This window comes from Strix aluco, chromosome 13 (assembly GCF_031877795.1).
Source record: "Strix aluco isolate bStrAlu1 chromosome 13, bStrAlu1.hap1, whole genome shotgun sequence".
NCBI lineage: Eukaryota > Metazoa > Chordata > Aves > Strigiformes > Strigidae > Strix > Strix aluco.
In genome coordinates, this window is record NC_133943.1 from 16,711,805 (window position 1) to 16,736,834 (window position 25,030).

General features: G+C 40.8%; 1 protein-coding gene across 2 annotated transcripts in view; it reads left to right on the forward strand.

The window, feature by feature from the left end:
* The window catches only part of WWC1 (WW and C2 domain containing 1), a 73,639-nt gene that overhangs the window by 27,696 nt on the left and 20,913 nt on the right, over positions 1-25,030 (forward strand). For both annotated transcript variants that reach the window (XM_074838651.1, XM_074838652.1), the window contains exons 2-9: positions 6,706-6,815; positions 12,637-12,840; positions 14,557-14,633; positions 15,564-15,643; positions 16,573-16,702; positions 17,227-17,373; positions 18,413-18,486; positions 23,654-23,896. In XM_074838651.1, coding sequence (XP_074694752.1) covers positions 6,706-6,815; positions 12,637-12,840; positions 14,557-14,633; positions 15,564-15,643; positions 16,573-16,702; positions 17,227-17,373; positions 18,413-18,486; positions 23,654-23,896 — 1,065 coding nt within the window. The remainder of the gene's footprint in view (positions 1-6,705; positions 6,816-12,636; positions 12,841-14,556; positions 14,634-15,563; positions 15,644-16,572; positions 16,703-17,226; positions 17,374-18,412; positions 18,487-23,653; positions 23,897-25,030) is intronic.

Here is a 25,030-nt window from a genome sequence, read left to right on the forward strand (position 1 = left end):
GCAGTGAGAGAAGATGCTCCCAGGGAAAACAGTTACTATAGTGACGAATAGCCCTGGTGTGTTTGAGGGCTGGATCACCAAGTTGAGTAATAAATGTGTAGGAGTCTATTTTTAAAAGCTTTTGTGAGGAGGAGATTGCTGTAGTCCTAGAAAATTTGTCTGCAAAGTGATAGGTTTTTCTATGCTGAAATTTAAAAATAATCATTGTCTGTCTTGAGAATGGGATGACCTCATTAAAAACAAAGAAGCTTGTATGTCATCGTGTCGAGCCTCCTGGCAGTGATTCTTGCAGCAGCCTTCTGAGTTGCAGTAAGAGCTCTACCCATTAACAGGTTCCTCAAAACTCAGACCCACGGGGACCTTGTGTACAGCTACTCCAGTGTCACAGCTGGAATCGAGGTGCTTTTAGCCCTTTTGCTATCCTGGTCTGTGTAACACATCCTGGCACATAATGAGCAGTGAATTTCATTCAAATGAGAAATGAAGAAATGCTGTGTAAAAAAAAAAAAAAAAAAGTAGAAGCCACTGAAAATAAAACCTTCCTCCAAGCTTCTCCCACAAAATGGTGGGTTAAAAAACTATTTGCTTTTATAAGAGAAGTGGTATGAGTGGAAGTATCTGCCAGAACTCATAATTTTATCTAGCTTGACTTACCCATGAAACCGCTATGCCTCACACACTTGCTGTGTACCCTTGAGTGCAGGAGGGACAGGGAGAAATGAACAGAGCTGTTAGGTTTTGGTGCCTAATGCTGTAGCTGTAAGAGAGGCTGACACAAAGGTCCTGCATGATCCAGGTGATACCTTTGTAGTCCTTATGCAGTGAGCCACTGCTGTCGGTACAGTGACCTGTAGGAAATCCCCTGGTCTGTAGTTTCACCCATATAGTGTCATGAAAGATTTTGTATAAGGCCATGTGATCTGTACTGAACTGATTGAAATAAGGCTCTACTGTTTCAGTGGCTTTGCTGTGTTATGGGGGTTTGAGGAACCCTGCAAACATAGGGATTAAGTGGGTTTACATACAGCATAGAAGCTTGGCAATCCACTGTTGATTTATAAATGCTTAATGTCTTGGTGACCCAAGCACGCCGTTTGCTGTCTTGTGCATATACATACATGCACATATGTACTCACAGCCATGAGCCTAACTAAAAAGCTCTGTGGGGGTTTGCTAGATAGGCCACCAATTGGCACTGAAGTCCAATAATTACAAAAATAATATTTCCTGTTTTAAGAAGTTCAGAATTGATTTCTCTTACCCTTGTAATATTAACTCCAGATTTGTAAGTGGCACTGTTCACCCATCTCCTCTTCCCGTCAGGAACCTCTGATCTTACAGCCATGTTTAACAAACCTTATGTCAATCAAAAACTTGTTATACAAGGATTATTTGCCTTCAGTTTCCTGTGTAATGAGGTTTTTGATTGACAACAGTGGAGTTAAAGACTATAGAAAGGCTTTCTGAATCTGAGATGAGCAAGTTTCCATTTAATAGTGTTTGCACATGATAACATTGGCTTCTAGTTTTATCTGGGAAAGAAGCTAAAGGTGATAGATCAGAAATAAGAAATATAGAAACCCTTCTCATTTAAAAATTATGTGACTTGAACTAAAGCTAGGAAACTAACTTTCTATTTCCTACTGTGGGAGCAGGATTTGAACATCCTTCACTGTACAAATACTTGAGCTATTGGGGACAGACGTTTCACAAAGATGGAAGTGTCTTGGTATGTTCACTGGCCAGTGGGTGGGCAATGGCTTTCCCCTCAGCCTGCCTCTGCCTGAAGACTGTAAGGTAATCCTCAGGTTAGGAAGTTGGGTGATGCTGTTATCTTTTACCTCTGTTATCAGGATTATTTTCTGAAATGGTGTTCTTGACTTGCTGTGTGTGGTGGTTGCTGAGGGTACCTGGTTTCCAGGTGTCCTAATGAGTAATTGCACTTGCTCAAGTAAATTTGAATTTCTTGAATGAAATTAGATGAAAAAATAACATATTGAAAACTAAGAAACTATGATGGAACTTGGTAAATCTGCATTGATGTGTCTTTTTCAAAATACTAAATATTCCTAAAAATGACACTGATTAGTGGGTCTAATGGGAGAGGGCAGTCACAAGTAGGATGAACATGAGATACAGGTGAGTTGATATGAGGTGAACATGTGAGTTACTTTTTGGTGTGCTAGAAGGCCAGAGTTAGGCTATGATTTACAGATACCTTCTCTAGCTCAGGCTGGTTTCTCTTGTAGGAACTCTACACCGAGTTTGGCCTCCAGTCTAGAAGCAGATGAGGAGCTTCAGGAGTAGTTCTGGTCTAACTGATGCTCTAAAGGGCATTAGAGTAAAGCGAGCATGGTTGGAAGATGCAGACAAACTCGTGTCTGAAAGTGTCATTTCTTTTAACTAGGCCAGTTTGGGTTTAACAAAAAGTGCTATACCTACAGACTTTAAGATTTTTCCTTGGTTCCCTCTTTGTGACTGGAGATCATAAGTCAAAGTCAGGATTTTCTGAACTTTTTGGGTACATTGCTTTCTTTTGAACACTGGATGAACATATCTGGAGGTTTTCCTAATGGAGGAGGGTAAGGAATGCATAAACCATTTTGTAGGTTTTCTTCCTTAGTTATAAGCATAGTCAGTGAAAGGGATCCATTTTTCTAGATTGCTGGTTTGAGTCTAGCTACAGAGAGGACTTATTATATGATAATGTGGTTTGACTGAGTTGATGAGACTGTTCCAAGGCTGCTAGGAAGCTTTGTGAATTGCAAAGGAGATGTTTCAAAAGAAATAGTTTTGCAGATGTGCCCTAGCTTTAACTTTCCAAATGCAGAAACAGTCCTGTTTTATGCACAAATAATAAACTGATTGAATCATGTTTTGCTGCAAGAAAGAAACTTTACCTTTTGCTCATTTAATCAGTCATGCTATGTTTTGAGCGTGATTAGGGAGATGCTTGATTTTGGACCCTTCTGGAAAGCTGGTTTATTTTGGTCTTCATCACAATCCTTAAAATCATATCTTAAAACAAGGAAATAATCTTCTTTTTCTTTTTATGCTTTATTCATAGTCTGGCTACACAACATATTGCATGTCTTTCATCAGTAATTGTAGCACTGCTGCTTTGATTTGTGCCAGCTTTTCCCACAACAGCAAGGGAAAGGAGTTTAGAAGAGTAAGTAATTTGGTTATGAAGCTGCAGTTATTTGGGGAAATAGCTGTATGACATATGTTGTCTGTAATAAATGGAATTACTCTCTTAATTCTAAAACTAATTACTCTTCTGTTTGCTAGTTGAATGACAGATTTCTCCTTTAATGAATACTTACTCTTCTGTATAAATAGGAGAGTTGCAAGCTTGCAGTTTGCCAGGGAGAACAGCACTAGTCCATACTTGGTGGTGGGTGCTCCTTGTGAGAGATACTGAAAATATGAATCTCTAAGGTGAAATTATTATCTGTTTCTGAGCCCTGGTAACTGGCAAGTTTCCAGTTGGCTTATGTCATTGCTATAGCAGACTGGTCCTGCCTTACTTTTTCTCCCTTTTTTCCAAAACTCCAACTGAAAGAACTGGCTGGATGTAGTTCATGCATTGCACTTCATATGGAAAATAGAAATAAGCATCCTTCAGTTGCTTGGTCCTGGCTTCCTATCGAGTCTGATAGTTCCAGAGCACAAGTAGAAGGAATTCAGCTGCTTCTGGCAAAATAGGACTGGACAAAAGCTGAGCAGGAGCTTTATGAGTTTGGTATTAAACTTTGGAGCATCAAAGTTGGCACTACAGTGCCGTTCCGTGATGAAAGTAGCCCCAAGTCCTAGGGCTGATAGTGCAACTCAATTCTGTTTTTAAAAAATAAAAGTTTGATTTTAATCTTATATGTGATTCTTGAGCAGAATTCTGCTGCAGAAAACTCCACTCAGTGTGTCATACAAATTAGGCTACTGAGGTATGTTTTATACCTGCAGCACACCCTCACCTAGTATACTTTAAGTATGCGCTTAATTACTGCTCCATGTTGAGGGATGTTTGCTTGGATCACTCGCCAGAAATAGTGAGCACTGTATCTGGGACATGGGAAATGCATGGTTTCTGGTTTAATCTATCTGTAGGGCTGAATGGAAGCTGGTGTGCAAGGTTAGACTGCAAACCCAGGATGAAATTACACCACTTCCTACAAAGCTCTCTATAGAAGTAGCAAAACAGTAACCACAAAATCAATTCATAGCAATATTTTGAGTGTTACTCATCAAATGATGCACTGCAAAAGACCACTGGGACTTTGCATGGCCTAGATGGCACACCTTACCCCTGCTAACTATAAATACATTTTTACAAATAAATAAATAATAACTTTTCTTCCTTTCCCTTGTTCCGGATAACATGTAATAAGCATTAAATCTAAGCTTTATTATGGACTACAGGTGAAAACTTTTCACTGAATTTTTTTTTTATAAAGTGTTGGGCCATGGAAGAACAATGTCATGCTTATCAAGGCAATCAAATAATTACTACAACATAAGTCCTCAACACAAGTCCTCAGCAGTTAGGCTGAAGTATCATCATGCTGGTTTTCCTGATGTGTATGAAGTTGAGACCAGCCCTTAGACAGCTTTTAAAAATCAGCTTGATTCTGAAGTCGCAAGGAGATAAGTGGAAACCAGTTCTTGCGGTTGTCTTTTGGTTTGGTTTTTTTTGCAAATGCATGACCATCCTGAAGACACTGAGGGGTTTTTGCATTTGTTTTGATGGGCTTGCAGGAGAAGGCACCCACAGGAGCACCCACCCTAGTGTCAGAGTGCCAGGAGAACAGCGAGGCCCTTGGTGTGCCACATCCTGGGGCAGGTTGGCAGTGTGCACGTTTTTACCCTTGTGCCTCTGACTTGGTCAACTCAGAGTAGCACATTTGGGTACTCGGGCTGAGGAAACAGCTTATACACAGGGAAAACCATGGGATAAGGGATAACAATCAGAAGTATTGAGATTCTATTTTCTTTTCAGGTGATCTCTATTTTCCATACAAACATGCTTTTGGTACACAGTCTATATTAAGAGCAGTAAAAATAAACCTTTCAGTGAAACTTTGAGTAAGTTTCACAGTTCCATGTTGTGAAGCTCTGAGTTCTTTTTTGCACTGCAGAGCTTTAAGTTAAATTGAAATTTTCTGAGAAAATAGTGATTCAAGCACTGCTTCAGATAGCAAAGGCAATGTATTGAAAGTGAAATGTAACAGTAGGTAAGACAGACATCTTGGTGGCTTACATAGCTTTTACAGAAATGTTCACACCTTGTTCTTACTGTGTGCCAGACTTCCAGGTCATGGTTTGGGGGGGGGAATTGTGTTAGTCATTAAATGTTGATTTTATGTTGAACTTTTTCGAAGGTTTTTTTCTAAAATTCCCCTTTACACTGATAAGTGACTGTAAGATCTTAATATGGGGCTCCCAGTTGGTTGCTCAGTGCCTCCAGAGGTAGTATGCTCAAGTGCACTCAAAACTTGAAACTCTTTATCTAGCTGCCAGCTGTGCTGAGTTACCTATGGATATGAGAGACTTTCTGCAAAACTGTTCAGTCTCTTACAGTGGGTTGGAAACTTTGCTCTCTTAACCACCTTATCTTCCTGTGGAATGCCACTTATGTGTGGCAGGGTTTGGTACAGCTCCATGGCTGCTTTTTGACCCAGGTGCTGTTAGCATGTGCAGCGTAACTGCTAGAGAGGGGTTGTGGTGTTTTACGGTGTCTCCTGTGCTTTCTGCCCAAAGGGCTCTTCTGGCCAGTCAGACTCGTTGGCTCCAACATGAAGTCATGGCTCTCCTTCCAGGTATGCCACATGTGGTTCATTGGGGTTGTGTGATGGATCTGTGGCATATTGTGCTTTTGGCAACTGGATTTGAGAGATACCTGCAAGCTTAATTCCTCCTGGCTTGTGCCTCCCTGCAGTGATATGTTTGGTTTGTAGTTTTGTGGTGCAAGCTGAACGTTGTTAGCTCAGAGTCAAAGGGAGGGAAGGGGCATGATTCCAGTGACTAAAATCTGTGGGGTGACTCAAGGAGTGGGTACTCTAAGCTTTGTTTTTAGCCATACAAGCCTTCAGACTGTTGCTGGATGGGGGTCTCTAATAGAAAAACTCCTCAGAGCAATATTGTGGAAATACTTCCTCAGCTGGACAGAGTGGGTTACACATTTTTGTGATACTGAGAAACTAATCTAGTTTGTCATTAATGAAACAGAACATATTGCAATGCAAATGAGTGGAGTTGCATGACAAGTGGTCCCACAGTCCTCAGCACTTGCTATTGATTGTGCAGTCTTAATTATTCATGCTATGCAAATTGCATTTCTCATCTTGCTCCTTCTTGTCTACATATTTTTGATACAGGACTTGCCTGCAAACAGTCTTGTTCTTTCACTTGAGAGACGAGGATTGTTTCTGGCAAAGTTCTTAATGTGCTTTTGTCGAGCGAGTGCTGGCTGAGCCGGGCAAGGCTCGGGAGCTTTGTCAGAATGAATTCATCTTGCTGTAACTTCAGATGAAGAAAGGGAAGAGTTTGTGGAGTATTATGTGATAAGAACAAAAGCTTTAGAACAGTTTTCAGCTTTCTTTGTTTTCTGTACTGAAGCCCTTGTGGTACTTGTTTTCTGGTCAGTTGTTTGGCATAGACATATGGGAGTGTTCTTTTATTCATCCTAAATATTATTTTGTATTTCAGGTATACTAAACCACTAACCTTTGCAGACTGCATTAGTGATGAATTGCCATTAGGATGGGAAGAAGCTTATGACCCTCAGGTTGGAGTTTATTACATAGACCACAACACCAGTAAGTGACATATTATTGTATTTTTGAAGAGTGATTATTTTGTGCCTGTGTTAAAATATACTGAACACAAAACCACAAAATTGCTAACGGCATGTTTTAGAGTAGATGAGGTCTGCAGCTCGTGAAATCGGATCCTGTCCTTCTCCATCGTACAAGTTACTTCGATCTCTAAAACAGGAATTTGAGAGCTTTTGGTTTGCAGTCTTCAAATCAACAGTCACGTTCAAGCTAATACTATGGACACACCTCTGTAAGATTTGGCTCTACTGAGGAGTCCGACGAGGTCACAATGATCTGGAGTTTGTTCTTAGCCTGGAATTTGTCCTTGTGGCAAGACCATCAGAAACAGTGCAAAGGTCTTGTGTTAATTTCCCTGGCAGGGGTAAACGGAATGACTGCATGAGCTCCCTTTGCTGCAGGAGTTTGCACTGCCTTTACTGCGGAGGAAACTCTCAAGTAGGCTTAGGATATCCATCTCCTAAGAGGTGTGCAAGTTGGAAGAGTTAAGTTCAGGCTTGTGGCCTTACTGTCTTTGTTAGATTGCTTGCTAGACAGAAATGTTAAGCTTCATAAGCTCACTTGAATTATAGGAAGGTACAGAATTTGATATATTATTGCAGACATTGTTAGGAAATGTGTATTGGGTTGTGCTAGAACAAATCTCCTGAAAAGTAATAAACAAAATAAACCAGTGACTTTGGTTCTCTTTACAGAACAGCTCCAATTGCAGCCCAGAAGTTCACAGCAGAACCATGCCCAGGCCCTTTCGGGGGTGCTTGTAACTCATGCAAAGAGAAAAACTTTTAAAAGACAAAAGTGCCTTGAAGTTGTGGTGGTGTGTTGTGTTTGTTTTTTTTTTTTAAATCTGCTTCTAGGACTTCAACTGAGAATTTCAGCAATTTTTTTCAGCAAGTTACAAGATTTTTTTTTTTTTAAATAAAACTGTGGAAGTCTGGTTGTTTTGTTTTTTCTTGGCTATCTTCACACCTGTTTCTTTTTCAGCAAAGCCCGTTTTCACCTGGCCTGAGACTGCACCTTCCAGGTTTTAGCAACTTCTCTTGGGTATTAAAAATGCAGAATGAAAAAATCCTGTTCTCAAAAAGCACTAACTGCCCTCTGCAATACAAAGATGAAATGTCTTCAGATGTGAAGGTGTCACAAATATTTTTATCTAGAGCTTATGTCATCCCAATATCACAGTATTTACATATCTTTAAATGGCTTTATCCTAATTATTTTTCTGTGAGGCAGGGGATGTTGATTTTTCTTTTTACAGGAAAGGATAGTGGGGAGGAAAAGATAGACAAGTGTACAGGATCACACAAGGGAGACCTGCAGGGGAGTGGACTGGACAAACTTTGCTTGAGAAGACACAAATTGGTGTCTCCTGTAGGTGTGTTAGACCATGTCTTGTGTCCATTTCACTTCCACAAGAAAACACTCTGGAGAGTTAGTGATGAGGTTGCTTTTTAAAGACAGTCTGAATCTTAATGCTTTTTCCAATCTCACTTGGGTCTGAGTTATTCCTGTGCTGACCACACTTATAAAAGAAGCAAGAGGTGAGTTTTGAAGTCTTGTTAAGCTGCTTTTCACCTTCTTCTCAATGATTTAATGTTTTCATGACTCTGTGCAGGCAGGAAGGGAGAAGAGCCTGGGCAAGTCCTCCAGAGGAGTCAAAAATATGGTTAGACTTCTCTTCCCTTCTCTGGTGGTTGAAGGTTTGCTGTATCAGGTGCTGGGATGTGGGAGGTGCCTACCAGGGTGCTCTAGGCCCAGAGACAGGGGCATGCCACCCTCCAGTGCCTCCGAAGGGCTTTGCTGTGTTAAGCAGCACTGTTGGATTAAGAGGTTACTGACAATTCAGTTTTACCTGTGCAGTGCTTTTGTGGAAGCTGTGTGTTCCCTGTCCCTTCCTAGTGAAACATTTGTGGGGCTTGGTGGTTTTTCGCCTTGGATCAATTCCCTCTTCTGGTTTGTCAGGCAGTGTCATGTTGCAGTAGACGTAAGGGTCTGCAGGTGCTGTGGGAGCTGGCATTCTCTCCAAAAGAAATATTATTTAGCCCACCTTCTGAAGTGAACATCACAGTCACCTCCAACCACAGGAAAAACTTGGCTCAAGTAAAATGAGAGGCTGTTTCCGAGAATCCTCTCCTTGTCCCCTCTGAACTTTCTCTTCAATTTGAGATGTATTTTTATCTTTTCATTTGTCTTCCTCTCATATCCACGCTGGAGGAAGCTGAGTGCTTCTTGTCACCGTGGCCTATCCTAGCCAAAACTGGGGCATTAACTTACTCTGCTGTCATTTGCCTAAAGAAGGATGGTTAGCTGCGGTCCTGGAGGTGGGCAGTTCAGGTACAGGAAAATAACCTTGATCTAAAGCCTGCTGTGGGATATGGAAGCTTGTCGCACCTCCTTAGTGTTTCAGGTAGCAGAAACTGCAGCGTGTAGGTGGGACAAACCAAACATGATCTTAGTTGTACATTTGAGTTGGCCCCAGGGTGAATGCACAAAGATCTGGTTGCAGGTGTGAGCCCTGTGTGGGCTGTTACCCCTGCTCTGTGCCACTCAGAAGCACCCCAGGCTTCAAGGGTGTGCAGAAAAGGCTTCAAACCATGCTGACACCTGCTTAATAGCAGTTGCTCTTAAAAAGTTTCACTTCTGTGGGATGCTAGAGGCTACAAGACTTGACCTAGCATTTCAATTAAAAGGTTAAAAAGAAGAGAAACAAAATCATGACCCTATTTCTTATGCCAGCTCTAATCCAAATCGTGATAAAGTAAGCCATATCCACTTACCTTCAGCTAATCAAGAGACTTGCCTTTGTGGTTTATGTTGAAGTATCCTCTGGAGAGTGTCCAAAGCCTCCTTCCTTTCCAAGGTCTCTTGCAGATTCCCTGTGCAGGAAGGATCTGTCATCAGAGGGTGTGAAGGGGATGGAGGCATGTTGGTTCTTGTTGCACACTTGAAGTGTTTGAGACTAATTATCAGAAACAAGCCCAAGGACAGACCTAAATTAAATCTAAAGCCAGGAGCCATTAAAAAAGTGAGATGGAGAACACTTCTAACCTCTCTGAGGCAAAATAAATACAATTAAATTGAATTGAGTACCCAGAATATTCCTAATACAGTATTAATGCATAGCCCTGAGTGTCTTTCTCTGGGACAACCTCTTTGGAATTTGATTTGCACAAAGAAATGATGGTTTTCTGGGTGATGCAAGCATAGTAAGACTACATTCTTCAAACATGAAACAATCAGATTTATTTCTGACAAGCTCAACATTAAATTAAAAATTCACAAGACAACAAATGATGTAATAGCCTGCATTTCTGTAGTCCTTTCATCTGACTTTTGACTGTATTTTGCATTTCTCAGTAGCTGGGGCAGATCGAGAGCCCTTGGCCAACATTTTCATAGATTGTTGTTACATGTTTGAAAATCAGAGCTCAAAGCTGCAATCAAGGGGATACAGTTAGTGCTGTGATTACTGAAAAGATTGAGGTGAATATTTACAAAAATGGGAACAAAGTAGTTTCAGTACGTAAATGCATTGTCCATCCTCTCCATGAGCTGGCTGTCAATCATTCACTTTGCTGGGTGGTTTATGTGCTCAGGGCAGTGTCAGTGTTTCACTTAACAGAGGTGTTCAGCATTGTAGATTTTTATAGTCTTCCTCCTGGTTGCTTGTAATGGAGGGATTTCCCTGCAGCAGCTTCCACCGCCCTTCTTGCGATTATAGGAAGAATGGGCTGCTAGTTTAAGGGAAAACTGGAAATAACCAAGCTTGAAGAAGCTGGTTATTACAGGTAGACTTATGAGCCAGTGTCCTGAATTAGACTTCAAGAGTTATGGGTACTTTGCCAAATACTCATTAAGCTTGAAATTAAGAGTCCTAAGTCATGGTTGCTGGTGCTTGTTCATGCAGTCAGGTCCAGGGAAGCTGCATGTCTGGGAGTATGGGGGGCAGCTCTCTGCGTAACTCGCAGCAGATGTTCCCCTTCTGGTTCAACTATGGAGAAAAGGGAGTTACTCCATCTGGATGTGCGTAATGGTTATCTGGAAAATGGGGTTTAGGGACAAGAATAGAGACAGGAGCCATAGGTTTTCAGACTCTTACAGTTGATATGCTGCTGTGTCTTCCTGACGTTTCTTTTGCTCCCTCTAAGACAGACCATAGTGCTGGCTGGGAGAGCACCAGCACCTACAGTTGGCACAAGTAGCTGCTTTTTCTTCAAGTTTTTTTGGGGCCGTTTTTCAGGTCCAGGCTTAGCTTTAATATTACATCAGCTGAAACATTGCCTCCACTAGCAGGACTTATAAAGGACTTTCTGTTGAAATGCTTCTACAAACTATACTATTAGTGGCTTAAAAGTGGGTTTTTTAATCATATTTTGCAGTTTCTCTTAAGTTTTGCTATGTAACTTGAAATGCCATGTGTTCTTTTGGGTCTTGAGATACTGTTAAAACCAGTTGTTGCTGGAGTATCCTGTTAATTTTCTCCTCAGCATGATCATGGACAGCTTGTGAAAATGGTTGAGTGTCCATCCCTTGGGTAAAATCCTTTATTTCTAGTTCTACTCCTAGGATTATTGTCAAACTGTTCTCTTCCCTACATCCAGTGCATTGTGGTGTTAGTCTTATGCCTGAGTCTCTTAAGAGCTGCTCATACCTTCCACTGAGGCAGCTCTTACTAAATATTTAAAGAGGCTCTTAAGATATGCAGATTAGATTCCTACTGATAGTTTCAAGCAGCTCCTTTTTATTAATTATTCATTATGTGGTAACTAGGCATCCTTATTCAAGCGCGGTAGTTTAGACAGTTTAGAGCACTTAGTCAACTGAATATTGGAACCTGTTCCTAACAAGAACATATAATAGCCTTGAAAGAGAAATGAAAAATATTTTGGACACTTCTTCACAAAACCAAGACAAATACTGACAATAAATTTGCCTAATTAGTATTAGGACTAGCTGCATGTCTGTGACCTTATGCCTTTTTCATGATTAGAAACCTGAAAAGCAATGTGTTGGTTGTGTTGGGGTAACAGAGATGGAAGTGGTGTAGCTGTTCATGACTGCGTTGCCTATGTTACCAAAAAATATTTTTCTTAAACTCCGCCTCCTCTATTCTGCAGTGATTTACTGCTGTGCCTGCTTTCAGTGAAGGAAACGTTTACTCCCTTTCTGAGATGCTGTTTATATATTGAGATGCTTTCATGAATACATTCTGAGGTTTAATGTGTCTTTATTTTCACTTACATATGGAATCTGAGTGAGAAGGTTTTCTTTCCCCTTTTTAATAAAAGCCACTTGGCAGCCTAAGAGGACGGGTAGAGTTGTAATTGCTTTCATGTTGTCAGATCCAGTATAATGCAGTCATGTGGCAATGATGTTTTCTGAAAGTTTTTATTATCAGTGAAATAGTAGCGGTATTTTATTAGTAATGTTATAAAACAGTTGCAGTAAAGATATATCTGACAGTCAATGTCAGTGTCTTAGAGCTCGTGTGTGCGTATGCTTGTGTGGATGTTTTAAGAGGCAGAACCAGGATGGCTTCAGCAGCAGAGGATGTGGGGAGTTGCATGATTATTTCGTCATGAATCGTTCCATACGGTGATTCAGCATGGCAGAGCTCATTGGAGTCCATTGTGGATCAGTGATCACCTCCTAAGAAAAAAGGAAAATGTCCTTATTCTACTCTTTTATTATGGGGTGGAGCAAGGGGCTATTTTAAAATATTGCTGTAAATGGTGGAGCTTCTCCAGGCAGCGGTACAAACCTGTATTCCATTGATCTTGCCTCCCTCTGTTTTGTCTCTAAGAAACTACACAGATAGAAGACCCTCGTGTGCAATGGCGGCGGGAGCAGGAGCATATGCTGAAGGACTATCTTGTCCTGGCTCAGGAGGCGATTGCTGCACAGAAGGAGATCTATCAAGTGAAACAGCAGAGGCTTGAATTGGCCCAGCAAGAATATCGGCAGCTGCATGACGTTTGGGAGCACAAACTGGGCTCTCAGACCAGCTGTGAGTAGTTAGTGTACTCTTATCCAGTGACTTTCTCAGTCATGAACCTGCTAGGACAGTAAAATGCTTGAAGCTGCTCCTCTGATAGAGCACTGGGATGTGTTATGCCACGTCACTCTCCATGTTTGCTCAGTTTGTCTCAAAAGCAATAGCTGCCTAGCACCTATTAGGTAAAGGATAATTGCTATGAAACACTATTGCGGTTGGGTCAGTCACTGGAGTCAGCGTGCAGATTTTCAGCATGGGCTTCAACAAATGTGAAAAAATGTGATGGTTGGCTCAATGTGAAAAAAAGAAGTTAAATGGTATTTTCCTTGATTCCCCTGCCCAAAGTATAGAAACAAGGTAAGAAGGCTCATCTCAGATAGCATTCCCAGGCCCTTTTGGACTTTAACATCCCAGGTAGTTGAGTGACTGTCTCGGGGAGCTAAGGGTCTGTATTTTATGCCACGTAAAAGGTAACATTGGTGGATTATCTCTCTGCGTATGAAGAACACTGTTTGTGCTCCATATCCTTTGTCACACAGGAAACATCCGTACCTGTTGCTTCAAGAGTTGATGTAGAAATGTTTATAGAAAGCCAAATTTCCTCCTTATTGTTACTAGTTAGGAGCTGGAAAATGTCCAGAGGAGGATTTATTTCCTGCAAGTCTTCCAGAATTTTTTTTTATAATCCTTAGTATTGCAGACTTTTTATGTTGCTAGCCATATCAGTGGACTGACCTCCCCCTGCTTCTATCTTGCTGAGTTATGTCTTATGATGGTGAATTCCACTGGCTAATCCTGTGCCTGATGTTAAAAAGTGTTTAAGTAGTTTTCTGTCAGTGGAAGGGTTCTTATTTGACTAGGGTCTCATCCATCATGTCTGAAGTACAGTTTTTGGTCTTTTCTTAAGAGCACTCTACCTAAGTACCAGAGCAGTATACTAAGAATGCTGTGAACATGAATTACAGTGGTGTAATGTGATCTGTCTTTAAAAATACAACCAAACAGATAGAACTAGAAATGCCTTCCCATGTTTTATAGTGCATAAACTGATGGCTGCAAGGATCAAAATATCTCCCTTGCCTACAGCTACCTCTAATAACATTGCACATTGGGGAGCTTCTGTACCGTCTGAAGCAGAAGGGTTTTAACGGCTGCTGAGAAGAGAATTCTGCTCTTAATGGGACATTGATTTAATCCAGTGTGACACATTGTATGATTGGTCATGTCCTCAAGGCTGTGAAAAGGCTTGCATCACATTTTTCTGTTTCTTCTCATTCTTTGCTTTTCTTTGTTTCTAAACATTCACTCGATTGTTTACTCAGTGAGAAAGTCTAAAAAAGAATACAAAGTAAACCTTTATGTAGTGCCTGTCCCTTCAGTTCTATGAAATGCCTTTGGAAATGCAGGAGGCGATACTATTGAATGGACTGAACATGTTTGAGAGTCTGAGTTAAATGTGTTAACCTGGAACAAATCAAGACTTTGGAGATGAAGGACATGCTCTGGCCTCTTTAGTATATACTTTCTGTGGAGCACTTGACTGCATTATTGCCTTTCCCTATCTTTGAGGTGTGAAGAGAGATCTGAAAAATGGATAAAAGGCCTACACCAGCAATGTGAGGAGATCTGGGTGTGCAGGAGTGATGGGAGCTCTTGATCTGTGGTGGGGCTGCTAGAAGAGTAGGGAGTAAGGCAAAGCTGCTAAACTGAGTGTTGTATTTGTTCTAGTGCTCTCTGGCTCATCATCAAGTTCCAAGTATGATCCAGAGATCCTCAAAGCAGAGATTGCTACTACAAAATCCAGGGTAAGTAGTACGAACAGACCTTTGCTTGCCACGAGTAATCTTCAGATATTTCCAAACTTCATGGCAAACACTAAAAAGAGATGCCAAAGCAATTGAAAGAGCTAATATTGCCATTCTTAATCTAGGAGATAATTTATCAGAATTCCCAAACGTTACCATCTTAAGAGTTTGAAACACTTTTTTTCCCTTAGACTTTAGACTTCCGTGGAAGCTGGCAGTACACAGTGCTCTACAGATACGCCCTGGCGTATTTAGCTGCGTGCTGGCTCCTCGGTGTGCTGCAGCGCCGGAGAGCTGTGAGTTCTCTCCTGAGACTGGCAGCTGTTTTGTCCTGGGCTTAGTGCGGGTTGTTAGCAGCAGCAGTGTGCGCTCTCATGCAGAGCTCAGTTTGGGAAGAAGAAAGGACTAAAGTAAAGTAGGTCAGTCTGGCCTCTGTGGAGGAATATAAAACAGCAAGCTGTAGGGTCAGTGGATTTACAATATGTATTATCATCCTGCTGTGTTACTCATGCAGTGGGGCCTTTTAGTTTGGTATCTTGGAGGATGGCTTCTATCACTGCAGTGCGACGCCTGTCCTGATGCTTAATGGTTTTTTTAATGACTGGGAAGGTTTTAAACATTTCTAGTAAAATCGACATGTGTTTCATTCCTGTTTCTCTTGAATTTTTCTCAGCTTTTCCGCTTATGATGTTGGAACTTCCCTTGAGCCCCTTACTAAGTGGTGTAATATCTGGGTACTGGATAAAGCCCTGCTCCTTGATAATGTCCTGATGAGGATGCAGTCAGGGCTGTTAGCTGCTGTTGAGATGAACTGGTTATCTGGAAACTTTGTTTAGAGTACTGTCTACACTGAATAAGTTTTGAATTGAATGGGTAGTGCTGTACCTAAATATTCATATACCATTCTAAAAATATGACACCTTGCTGCAGGTTAATAAACTCAAGAGAGAAGTAGCTCACATGAAGCAAGAGCTCCAGTACAAAGAGCATGGATTTCAAACACTGAAGAAGTAAGTTTGTTCTCAAGATCTTATTTTCAGTGTAGAACATCTCTGGCTTGTAATGCATCCCCCTCTACTTTTATAAATAGCTGCCTAAATAACGTAAGCTGAAATATGTTGCTGCTGCTATCTTTAGGCATATGCAACTGAAAGCGGTACACAGCCATGGGGGTAGTTCTCTCAAATCAATGCTTGTGTGTGATTGACCACATCAAAAATGACTTGATAGCAAAAAGATTTTGAACCAGGATCTTGTCACTTTTTTACTCTGTTTTACTCAGTATTGCTCAATATGGGTGACACAGTACAGCCTATTGTCTTAAGAGCTGTTGTTTTAGGGCACTGAGGAAAAATTTGGGGTGAAGTGGAAGCGAAGGAAAAGTTTCAGGTACTTACCTTTGTATGACTAGATATCTTGCATGTTTTAAATAATATCACTGGTTAATATTGTATTTATTATAAAAGCCAACTGTGGTAGAATCCTTTTGAGAAGAGGGAAGAATGAGGTGGCTTTTAATTAGGTGGCGTGAGCAAATACATCCATACATGTGAGGTCTGTGCCTAGTTTTTGAAATCATGACTGAAAATATGGTAATTCTCATAGAAGGCTAAGCTGATCTTCTCTAGGTTAGAAACAAAGTAATTAGCAGCAATCTGCCCAAACATGCTGTTTTGGAGCTTTCATGTGCATCTTTATCCTCCCTGAGGAGTCAAAGAGGTGATACGGCTAAAATCACAGTTCTGAAGCTTAATGTACTTCTGAGTGGAGTAACTTAGGTGGTGATAAGCAGGGTTCTTTGTTCCTTCCATTGTATTTGTTATACTTTGGAGTGTGTTTTTCTTAATGTATTCAAGGATTGAATCTAGGATGATTAAATTAACTGGACTTTATAAAGTGTTAGCTTACTGTATTTTTTTTTTTTTTAATTTCCGTGCAGAATCGACATGAAAATGTCTGATACTCAAGGTGGCTACAAACTTGATGAGGCACAAGCCATTTTAAGTGAAATGAAAGCTCTCAAGAAGGCCATCACATCAGGGGAGAAGGAAAAACAAGACCTCATTCAGGTATTGAAACAGGATGACTTTATAGTATTTTGTGTTGCCACTGTTATCAGATTGAATTGCTGAGAAGTAATTTAAGTATTTTGTATTTCAGATATGTAATCAAGATTTTTATTAACATAAATTAGTTCTGTATTGTGGTTGGACTGCAACCTTTTTGTTCTTTAGATCCTGGAAATAACAGTAGTAAGCACTCGCTTAGAGATGAGTGTTTGTCTCAGGGTTCGTTGGTCAGGAATGAACCAGTGTGACTCTACTGCTGTCAAAGAGCTGACCTGGAGAAGCCATGAAAACCCTGTGGCCCACTTGGTCTGCCATCTCCTGCAGAGAGCCTGTCTGTCTGGGCAAGGCTGCTTCATGCTGTGGGAGGTGCAGTCCAGCCATGCCTGGCCTCAGGTTTGTGGAGTCTTAAGTGCACACAGTGAACATGGTCAGATCTTAATCTTGTAGTTTAGGCTAAAAGCTATGTAGCTGCTGAGGTACTTTGAGCAGAAGTGAGCTCACCTCATGACTTTTTATGGTTTTAGAGCTTAGCCAGGTTAAAAGACAGCTTTGTGAATGACAGAGGATCCCAGTCAGACCTGTGGGCCAGCAGCGTGTCTGTGGAAAGCTCCAGCCCTTTGTTACCCCGGCAGTACCTGGATGTCAGCTCCCAGACAGATGTTTCAGGAAATGTGAGTAATGCATGAGAAACCAAGTGCGTGTGGAGACATTCCTCTGAACTATATGTAGTACCGCCTTAGTACGAGTTTCCAAGCATGAGCAAGTATCTATGAAGTGATGTCTTCTCCTGGTATGAACTTCAGCGTGACCTTCATTTTTGTGTGCAATGTTAATGTATCTAAAGGCAACCTGCTGTTTCCCCACACTGTCTCTATTAGAAGAATCCAGGTGGGAATAAAAGGGAAGGAAGTTTTATATTGCCTGTAGGGGTAGCTTCTTGTGATACAAATATTCCCTTAGCTCTTTATAGCAGTGATACGCTACCAGACAAGAAACACTCAGCAGCTACGTATGGACTTAGCTCTAATGAGGACTCTTCCCTTAAGAGTGCGTTTGGCTTTTAGTGTGTTACGAGTGAGAATGATAGCATATGTGCAGATATTTTGATGCCATCAAAGATGTGTAGTACTCCTAAACCTTCAGTCCCACTTGGGCAACAAGATCATAACTGCCAGGTTGGTGCCAGCCTCAGCAAGGACTCGATCGGCACTGTGGGTCTCACAGGACATCACAGAAGCCTCTCCCGTGAACCTTTACTTAAACATTTGCAGCCACTTTCAGTCAGGGCCACACATGTGACTAAAGATCTGCAGATTTGGGCATGATGGGATGTCCCTTGTCTTTAAGACTTTACAAGCAAAGCAAGATGTCATTCAAAACAAAATGCAGTGCGGCACTTAAAGATTTCAAGTGGCAGTTAAGAATATAGATTACAAATCTATTTGTGTGTGCATGAAAATAGAAGCCTCAGATATATGTGGTAGATTTTCTTTTTCTGATAAGCTAGGCCAAAAAGAGCCTCTGAATCTGGTGAGTTTTTAACTATTTGAAGAAATCATGAAAAATTTAATCAAATCCTATTCTGTGATTGGTTTATTTAGTAAATGAGTTTGACAAGAGCAGGTGTAACTTGTAACATCATCGATTTCAGTAGGGACTATCAAAAGAGGAGTGGTTACTAAGTTGCTGATTTTATATTTTGTGTCTCAGTTTATTACCAGCAGCAATAACCAGTTGGCTGAGAAAGTGAGATTACGCCTTCAATATGAAGAGGCAAAGAGAAGGTAATTCTTTGGACTGTTGTACCTTTTGGCTGTCACACGGCTTATTCTGAAGATATGTTTCACTAGAAAAGGGGCCGCTCAGATTGGAACTTGGCATTACTGCTAAATAAGCATGGTAATTTTTGAGCCAGTGTGGCTTTCTGAGCCAACATTATCATTCAAGAAATAAATAACCATCCTAGAAATTACTAAGGAGTGACTAATACATGAAGAATTCAGTCTGGCCACACCTGTGGGGACATAAGTGGGTTTGCTACCTGTTGCCAGTGCTTCCCCATTCCTAATAAAGAGACTGTACCTCAAGGCATCTCCTTACCTTATTCAAAATGAAATGTATGTTTGCATGGCTTTAAGTCTGATAAGGAGAAATGTATATTGTGTTAACACCTAACATATCAAAATATGGTCAATGGCTACAATTCCAGAGCTTATCTGCTTATCTGTAAGAACGTAAGTTTTCACCCTTGCCCTCTTATCTGAGATGAATGAAGAATAGATTTTAAAAATTCATATCTACTTAACAAGCCAATTTAAGAAAAAGTTTTCTGGGATTTACTTTTTTTAATAGCTAATAGCTAACTCAACTGTTCAGTTAAATGAAAAACCACCAAGCATTATTATTTAGACTTCGGCTGGTCTAGTCCTTGTTCAGCGATGTAACCATTGATGGTGGTGACTTCAATTTTAACTGCTCTAAAGGGACTTTGCAATTCCAGAATAACAAACTTCAGATGCATGATACAATCTGTACTTGGGGTATAGGCAAAGAGAAGGATTTTTCTCCAGTCTCTGGTTAGAGAGAAGAGCTCTAAGGCAGAGGTTACTCATAACATTCTCATTTTAGTATGTTGGCATGGCCAGTAGGCCGTGTTTCTCAGTGGCATAAAATTTGATCTGTATCTGTGGCAGTTGTCAAAGACTGTGTGTGCTCAGCTGATTTCAACATGAACTTAGACTTTTCTTCATAGGTGGAGCAATTTTATCAGAACTGTCTATTTTGGCAATCGAAGATTTGCCAAACTGTGACTTTTTAAAACAACGTTAAAATTATTAATCCTCCACATGCAGTGGTTAATTTTTCAGTGTTAAAATTGATTTTTACTTTTAAGCTTTGCTGAAGACGGCAATTTAGTTCACACTGGCTTTAAATCTTCAGATTGAAGTGGAGCACTCTTACTTTAGCCTGTATCTTTTCCAAGGAGGGGCAAGTGAATAATCACAAACCTGAGAAGATAATTAATATGCTCTTTAAAAAGAGACAGAACCTTACAGAGGCAGCACAGTAGTTCATTTGAAGTAATGATGAAGGGCATACAACACAGTCTTGCAGTTAAAGAAGGTTTGATACCTCATGTCTGTCTTAGATCATCTGTAGATTTTCTCAGAGTTTAAAAAACGTTACCATGAGGAAAGATGGGTCTGAATGGGCATGAATAATTGATGCTGAAATGAAAAGATCTCCAGCTATCAGAGCACTGTGGTTTTGGCATGGCCTTTAGTAGGAGCTGCAGAAACAAATACCTTGGTTTTAAGCTGGAACAATGCTATGGATATAGTGACTCACGAGGAACCTTCTGCTCCTGTGAAAATTCCTCCTTGTGATGTTAGAAGTGTTTCCTGTCCCCACAGCAGCATATTAAAATATTCCAAAAACACAGTAGAAGAGCACGTACTTTGCCCATGCACGTATTATGAAGGGAGCCAAATGCTGGAAATACATTTCTCTTATTAGCTCTGCGTTATCTGGAAAGGTAAAACTTAAGGCCTGAAATCAGGATGAGTCCATATTAATTAGGATAGAACTACTAGATTTATGAGGCACTGATGATTTTGAAAGTGGACTGTAGCAGACACTGTTTACACCATTGTTGTGGCCCAGTCTAAAGGCATAGACATAGGTGAGTATCTTGCTGAACTTCACCACACCAGAATTGTCTGGGTACAATTCTGCATGTTCCCTTACCCGACACTAAGTCCTTTCCTTTCACGGCTCAGTGAGACAACGAGAGCCCTAGAGCAGATAATGTTAAACCTGTGAAAACGAACAAAGGGCAGCTGCAGTGACAAACCTTTAGCTTAATTGGTTTGGAAACTGATAATGGGTATCATGTCAAAAGAGATGGCAGTGCTGTATCTCAACAAGGAGATAACTACTGCAGCATAAATGTTATCAGAGACGTAACTAAATTATGTTGTACAGTTTGAGATGTATAGTAGTAACTCAGTTGTTACTACTCAGAACTGTTTTAGTTCCTTCAACAGTTAAACTTTCAGCTTGGGTTTTGTGTGACTGGTGGTAACTCTGGGATTTTAAAAATATGTTTTATAATATCCTAAAATGGAGTATTTTAATGTCACATTTAGCAGCATTGCAACATCGGTGGGTATTTGACTGGTCAATTTTTAGACCACACCTCCAGCTTTGATTTTTTTTCTGGAGAAAAAAGGCTGATCTGATAAACAATTGCTAATTACTGGTTGTGGATACACATCTTAATGTACGTTTCTGTGGAGATGCATGTGCTTTGAATGATCTCCCAAGAGACTAAAAATATTACGTGTTATGCCTGTGTCACAGATAAGTCAGCTTTCCCCAGTAAAAAAAAGACTTGATATGTCAATGGATAAATCATCTAACTACCTTTTCTAGGTAAAAAGAAAGCAGTTAAATAAAACTCAAGCTTCCTGTTCTGTATTTTGTTCAGTCTTGCAAGCTAGTGGCCATTCAGAAAGATGGTATGACCTGGGCCCAGTATTGCTGGTTTCTTTGCAGTGCAAACCTAGCATGGCTCAGCAATGATGTAGTTCAGACTCAGTCAGTAAATGCTGAAGAGCTGGACATTTCAGCCAAATGTCGGACAGTCTGCAAAGCATTTCTTTTGTAATAATGCTGTTTTATTGGAAAAATAGAATACATAAACCTCCTTTCACTGAGAAGGGAAAAAAGAATGATCATTTACAAAGGGTAAAACTTGAGGTTGGTTTAACGAAGCTGTTAGACTCGGAAATGCATAGAGAACAAATTCCAGTGGAAAAGCCATATCCCTGCAAATGTATGCCAAAAGTGATCAGATTAATGCCAACCAATCCTCTTAAGCTCATATCCCTTCAAAATGCACAGAGGAATTCTTGGATTATGAATTAATGCCACTGTTAATTCTTCGTTGGAGCACAGTATTGCACTTAATCAGGCACTCAAAAACAAAACAGCTCCAAAGAAGACCTAAAAATAGTTGAGCTGAATATCTATCAATTATGGAACTTTAATTAGAGTAAGCAACCTGCTGTGGGAAATGGGTTTACAGAAAGTGAGGCTTCTCTTCAGAACACTGATCTCTAGTCTATCTCCTGTTGTGGAGGAGGCAGGTCAGTCTGTGTGAGTCTAATCCTTCACAGGCTCTCTCGGGGCTTGAGTTCCTCTTGGCCTCCGGAGCTTGGAAGGCAAAGCTTTATTCTTCAAGGCCATTCAGCAGTCGGTGTAGCTGCCCAGATCTGCATCTTATTACTTACTCCACACACTTTGATTTTGCTAGTTGGTGTTGAATTTTCTCTGTGCCTGCATGTGTGCTGGTTTGCCAGAGGAAGTGTGCACCATCCAGTGCACTTGTGTAGCATAAACCAAGTTCTAGAAAGAGATGAATCCAGATTAGTAGCTGCGACTATTTGTCGTGCCCAATTTAAGTCCAGTAATTCTGCACCAGATCACAAATCCCTTTTTAAAGGGAGATGAATATTGGACTTCCATTTTACACATACAGCATTTCACCTGTATTTCTTACATATTTACTAAACCTGAGTGAGAGATTAACCTGAGTTAATCACACAAAGGGGCATATATGCCTTGAGTCTCTAGTCTTCAGTCAGGTGAATTATTTTTGCAAATATCTTGCCTTATATTGCAAGATATTGTTTGCCTACTAAGTTTTTGTAATTTTTCCACCCCAGCCCATTCTTCCCTGCCTATTCCCTGCTCCCCACTTGATCATTTTTGATTGTGCAAGTTCCAGGAATGCAAGTCTTTGGTAACTCTTACTCAGCTTCATCTATACTATTGTTTCTCACCAAACTACCATGATCACCCTGTCCGGTCAAGAAGAGTTGTAGGTCAATGAGTCCAGAGGAGACAGCTTCCTTTGGGAAGACTGACATTACTGCCCTTGGTTCTGTATCCTGGCCTGCTGCTGTTTTGTCACTTCCTTCTGTATGTTACATTGCAAAGCTGATCATTTGTGAAGCTAACTGAGCAGTTCACATACATGGGAAATTGGTAATGGGCAGATAGTTGGAGTGAGCAGCCTCCTCACATGCCATGAGCTATGCTCTCCTCTGCTATCAATCAAGATCTTGCTAAATTCCAGATCTGTGTTGCTGTTGCCTTTAATAATCATCTTCCTGCCTGAGATAATGTGGTATGGTGCTGAAGGATTAATGATACAGACTTTAAACTGAAATCTGTAATGATACCTCTAATGAAAAAAGACTAAATTTCATGCAAATGAGCAGCTCTGGATTTAGATAGGATTGTGTTTTCTCTTTGACTCTTTGCATCCTCAGGTGCCCATTGCACCAGAAGAAGCATACCTCGTTAATGTGTCCAGAATGCTCAGTGTTGAGTCAACAGTTGGATTCTTCCAGTACCTGTATGCATATGATTAACTTCCTCATTGTAAAGACAAAAATAGTTTCTAAACTTTTGAGTAACCACTGAGCTTTATCAGCCTATCTGCATCGTATAAATTTCTTTTCCATAAAACTAATTAAAGATCAGATATTTGCCGCATGATACTCTCCACACCAAGTACCGCGAGGTCATTAGCTGTAAGGCATATGAGACACCCTATAGTATAGTTGACAGCATTTTTCAAGATCCAGAATTTCTGTTATGCTGTTCCCTGACTGGTGGACACTGTGGGTTAGCTAGAGACTTAGCTTACCACTGGGAGCAAACCTGAGTTAAAATCTCCTTCTGCATGTCAACCTCCTGGCGTGGCCATCCCTTGACAGCGCCCTGGTAAGGAGGGCATGAGGGTGAGGGTAGTTGTCCCTGAGCTGAGAGTCTTCTTCAGGGCAGTGGAAGATGTGGTTGGTTGTGGTGTACCTTTGTGTGTCTGGAGCAGTAGCTCAGACACTCCTCATGGAATAACTGCTTTTTTTTTTTTTTCTGCAGAATAGCAAACCTGAAAATACAACTGGCTAAGCTTGACAGTGAGGCCTGGCCTGGCGTGCTGGACTCTGAGCGGGATCGTCTAATATTAATTAATGAGAAGGAGGAGCTCTTAAAAGAAATGCGATTTATTAGCCCCAGAAAATGGACTCGAGGAGAGGTGGAGAGACTGGAGACGGAGAGAAGGCGCCTGGAGGAAGATCTTCAGGCTGCTAGAGACACTCAGAGCAAAGCTCTAACTGAGAGGTAGGTTAGTGGGCATAGGACAGAGCTTGCCTTGTTGGACAAGAGGTACCTGGGAGCAAGCAGCAACATCCCCTGGCTGAATGCTGATAGCAGTGTGCCCTCAGATTTCCAGGAGACTGTTTCTACTTAGAGGGTTTCTGAAATCATCTCCCAAAAGAAACCGCCTGCAAGTCTTACTCCCCAAGTGGGGAAAGGTTGTTGTTCCTACAAATGGATCCTCTATGAGAATGTAAGAAATGCTCAAAATAGCACAGTATAATGTTAGTGTACTATAATGTTTCTGTATGCAGCTGGCACCTCACAGCAGCTTCTACAGTTGCTGTGCAGTCTGGAACTTGGTAAATGTCAACAGATGGAATTTTAAATTTTTTAAATTTGTTTGTTCTGAGCATCCTTGTATGTGATTCCTGTAGGAACTGATATTTGACAGGGCTGTGGGAGTTGCATGGAATATCCTGTGAATCTAAACTAGCTGAAAAAAATGCCAACTATCCTCCCTAATTTCACTTGTGTTGCAGGGGGGGATCTCATGGGAATGTACAGTGAGGATGAATACTGCATTAGGCATTTCCTACAAGCACTTTACAATCTGGATGTATTAATGCGGTGGCTATGGCAATGTTACTTTTAGCTGCAGTCTCTTGAATATATATGGAATAGGTGTGTTGCGTTCACTCTCTGTGTGGTTCTCTACTTCAGCCTCTTCTGCATGCTCAGTGTCGAGACGACACCAATTTTCCATATAGTCTTTTCATGGTTTTATCATGCTGGAAAAAATGTAGGCATCTCGGATGTTTCAGCAGCAAGACTTTTACCAGCCTGAAATATCTGTGGTTCGACAAATGTTTCTGGTCCTGCTGTAAGATGAACTCTTTTGTTTGTGATTTTTAGGAATATGGTCCTGTTCTAGTGTGCCAAAGAAACAGCATGTTTCTGGAGAAGGATTTCTTGTCCAGAGGCCTGTTAAGTTAGGGTATGAGCACCCAAGTGTGCATGTTTGAGTCTCAAACCAGTTCGGGTGTGAAATGAAACAGAGATGTTGCTGAAGTCCATAACTCATGTAAAGCCATATTGAGATGGTTAATAAGGAAATCATGTAAACCTTAGTCATTCATAGACCTTGCTGAAAGCAAA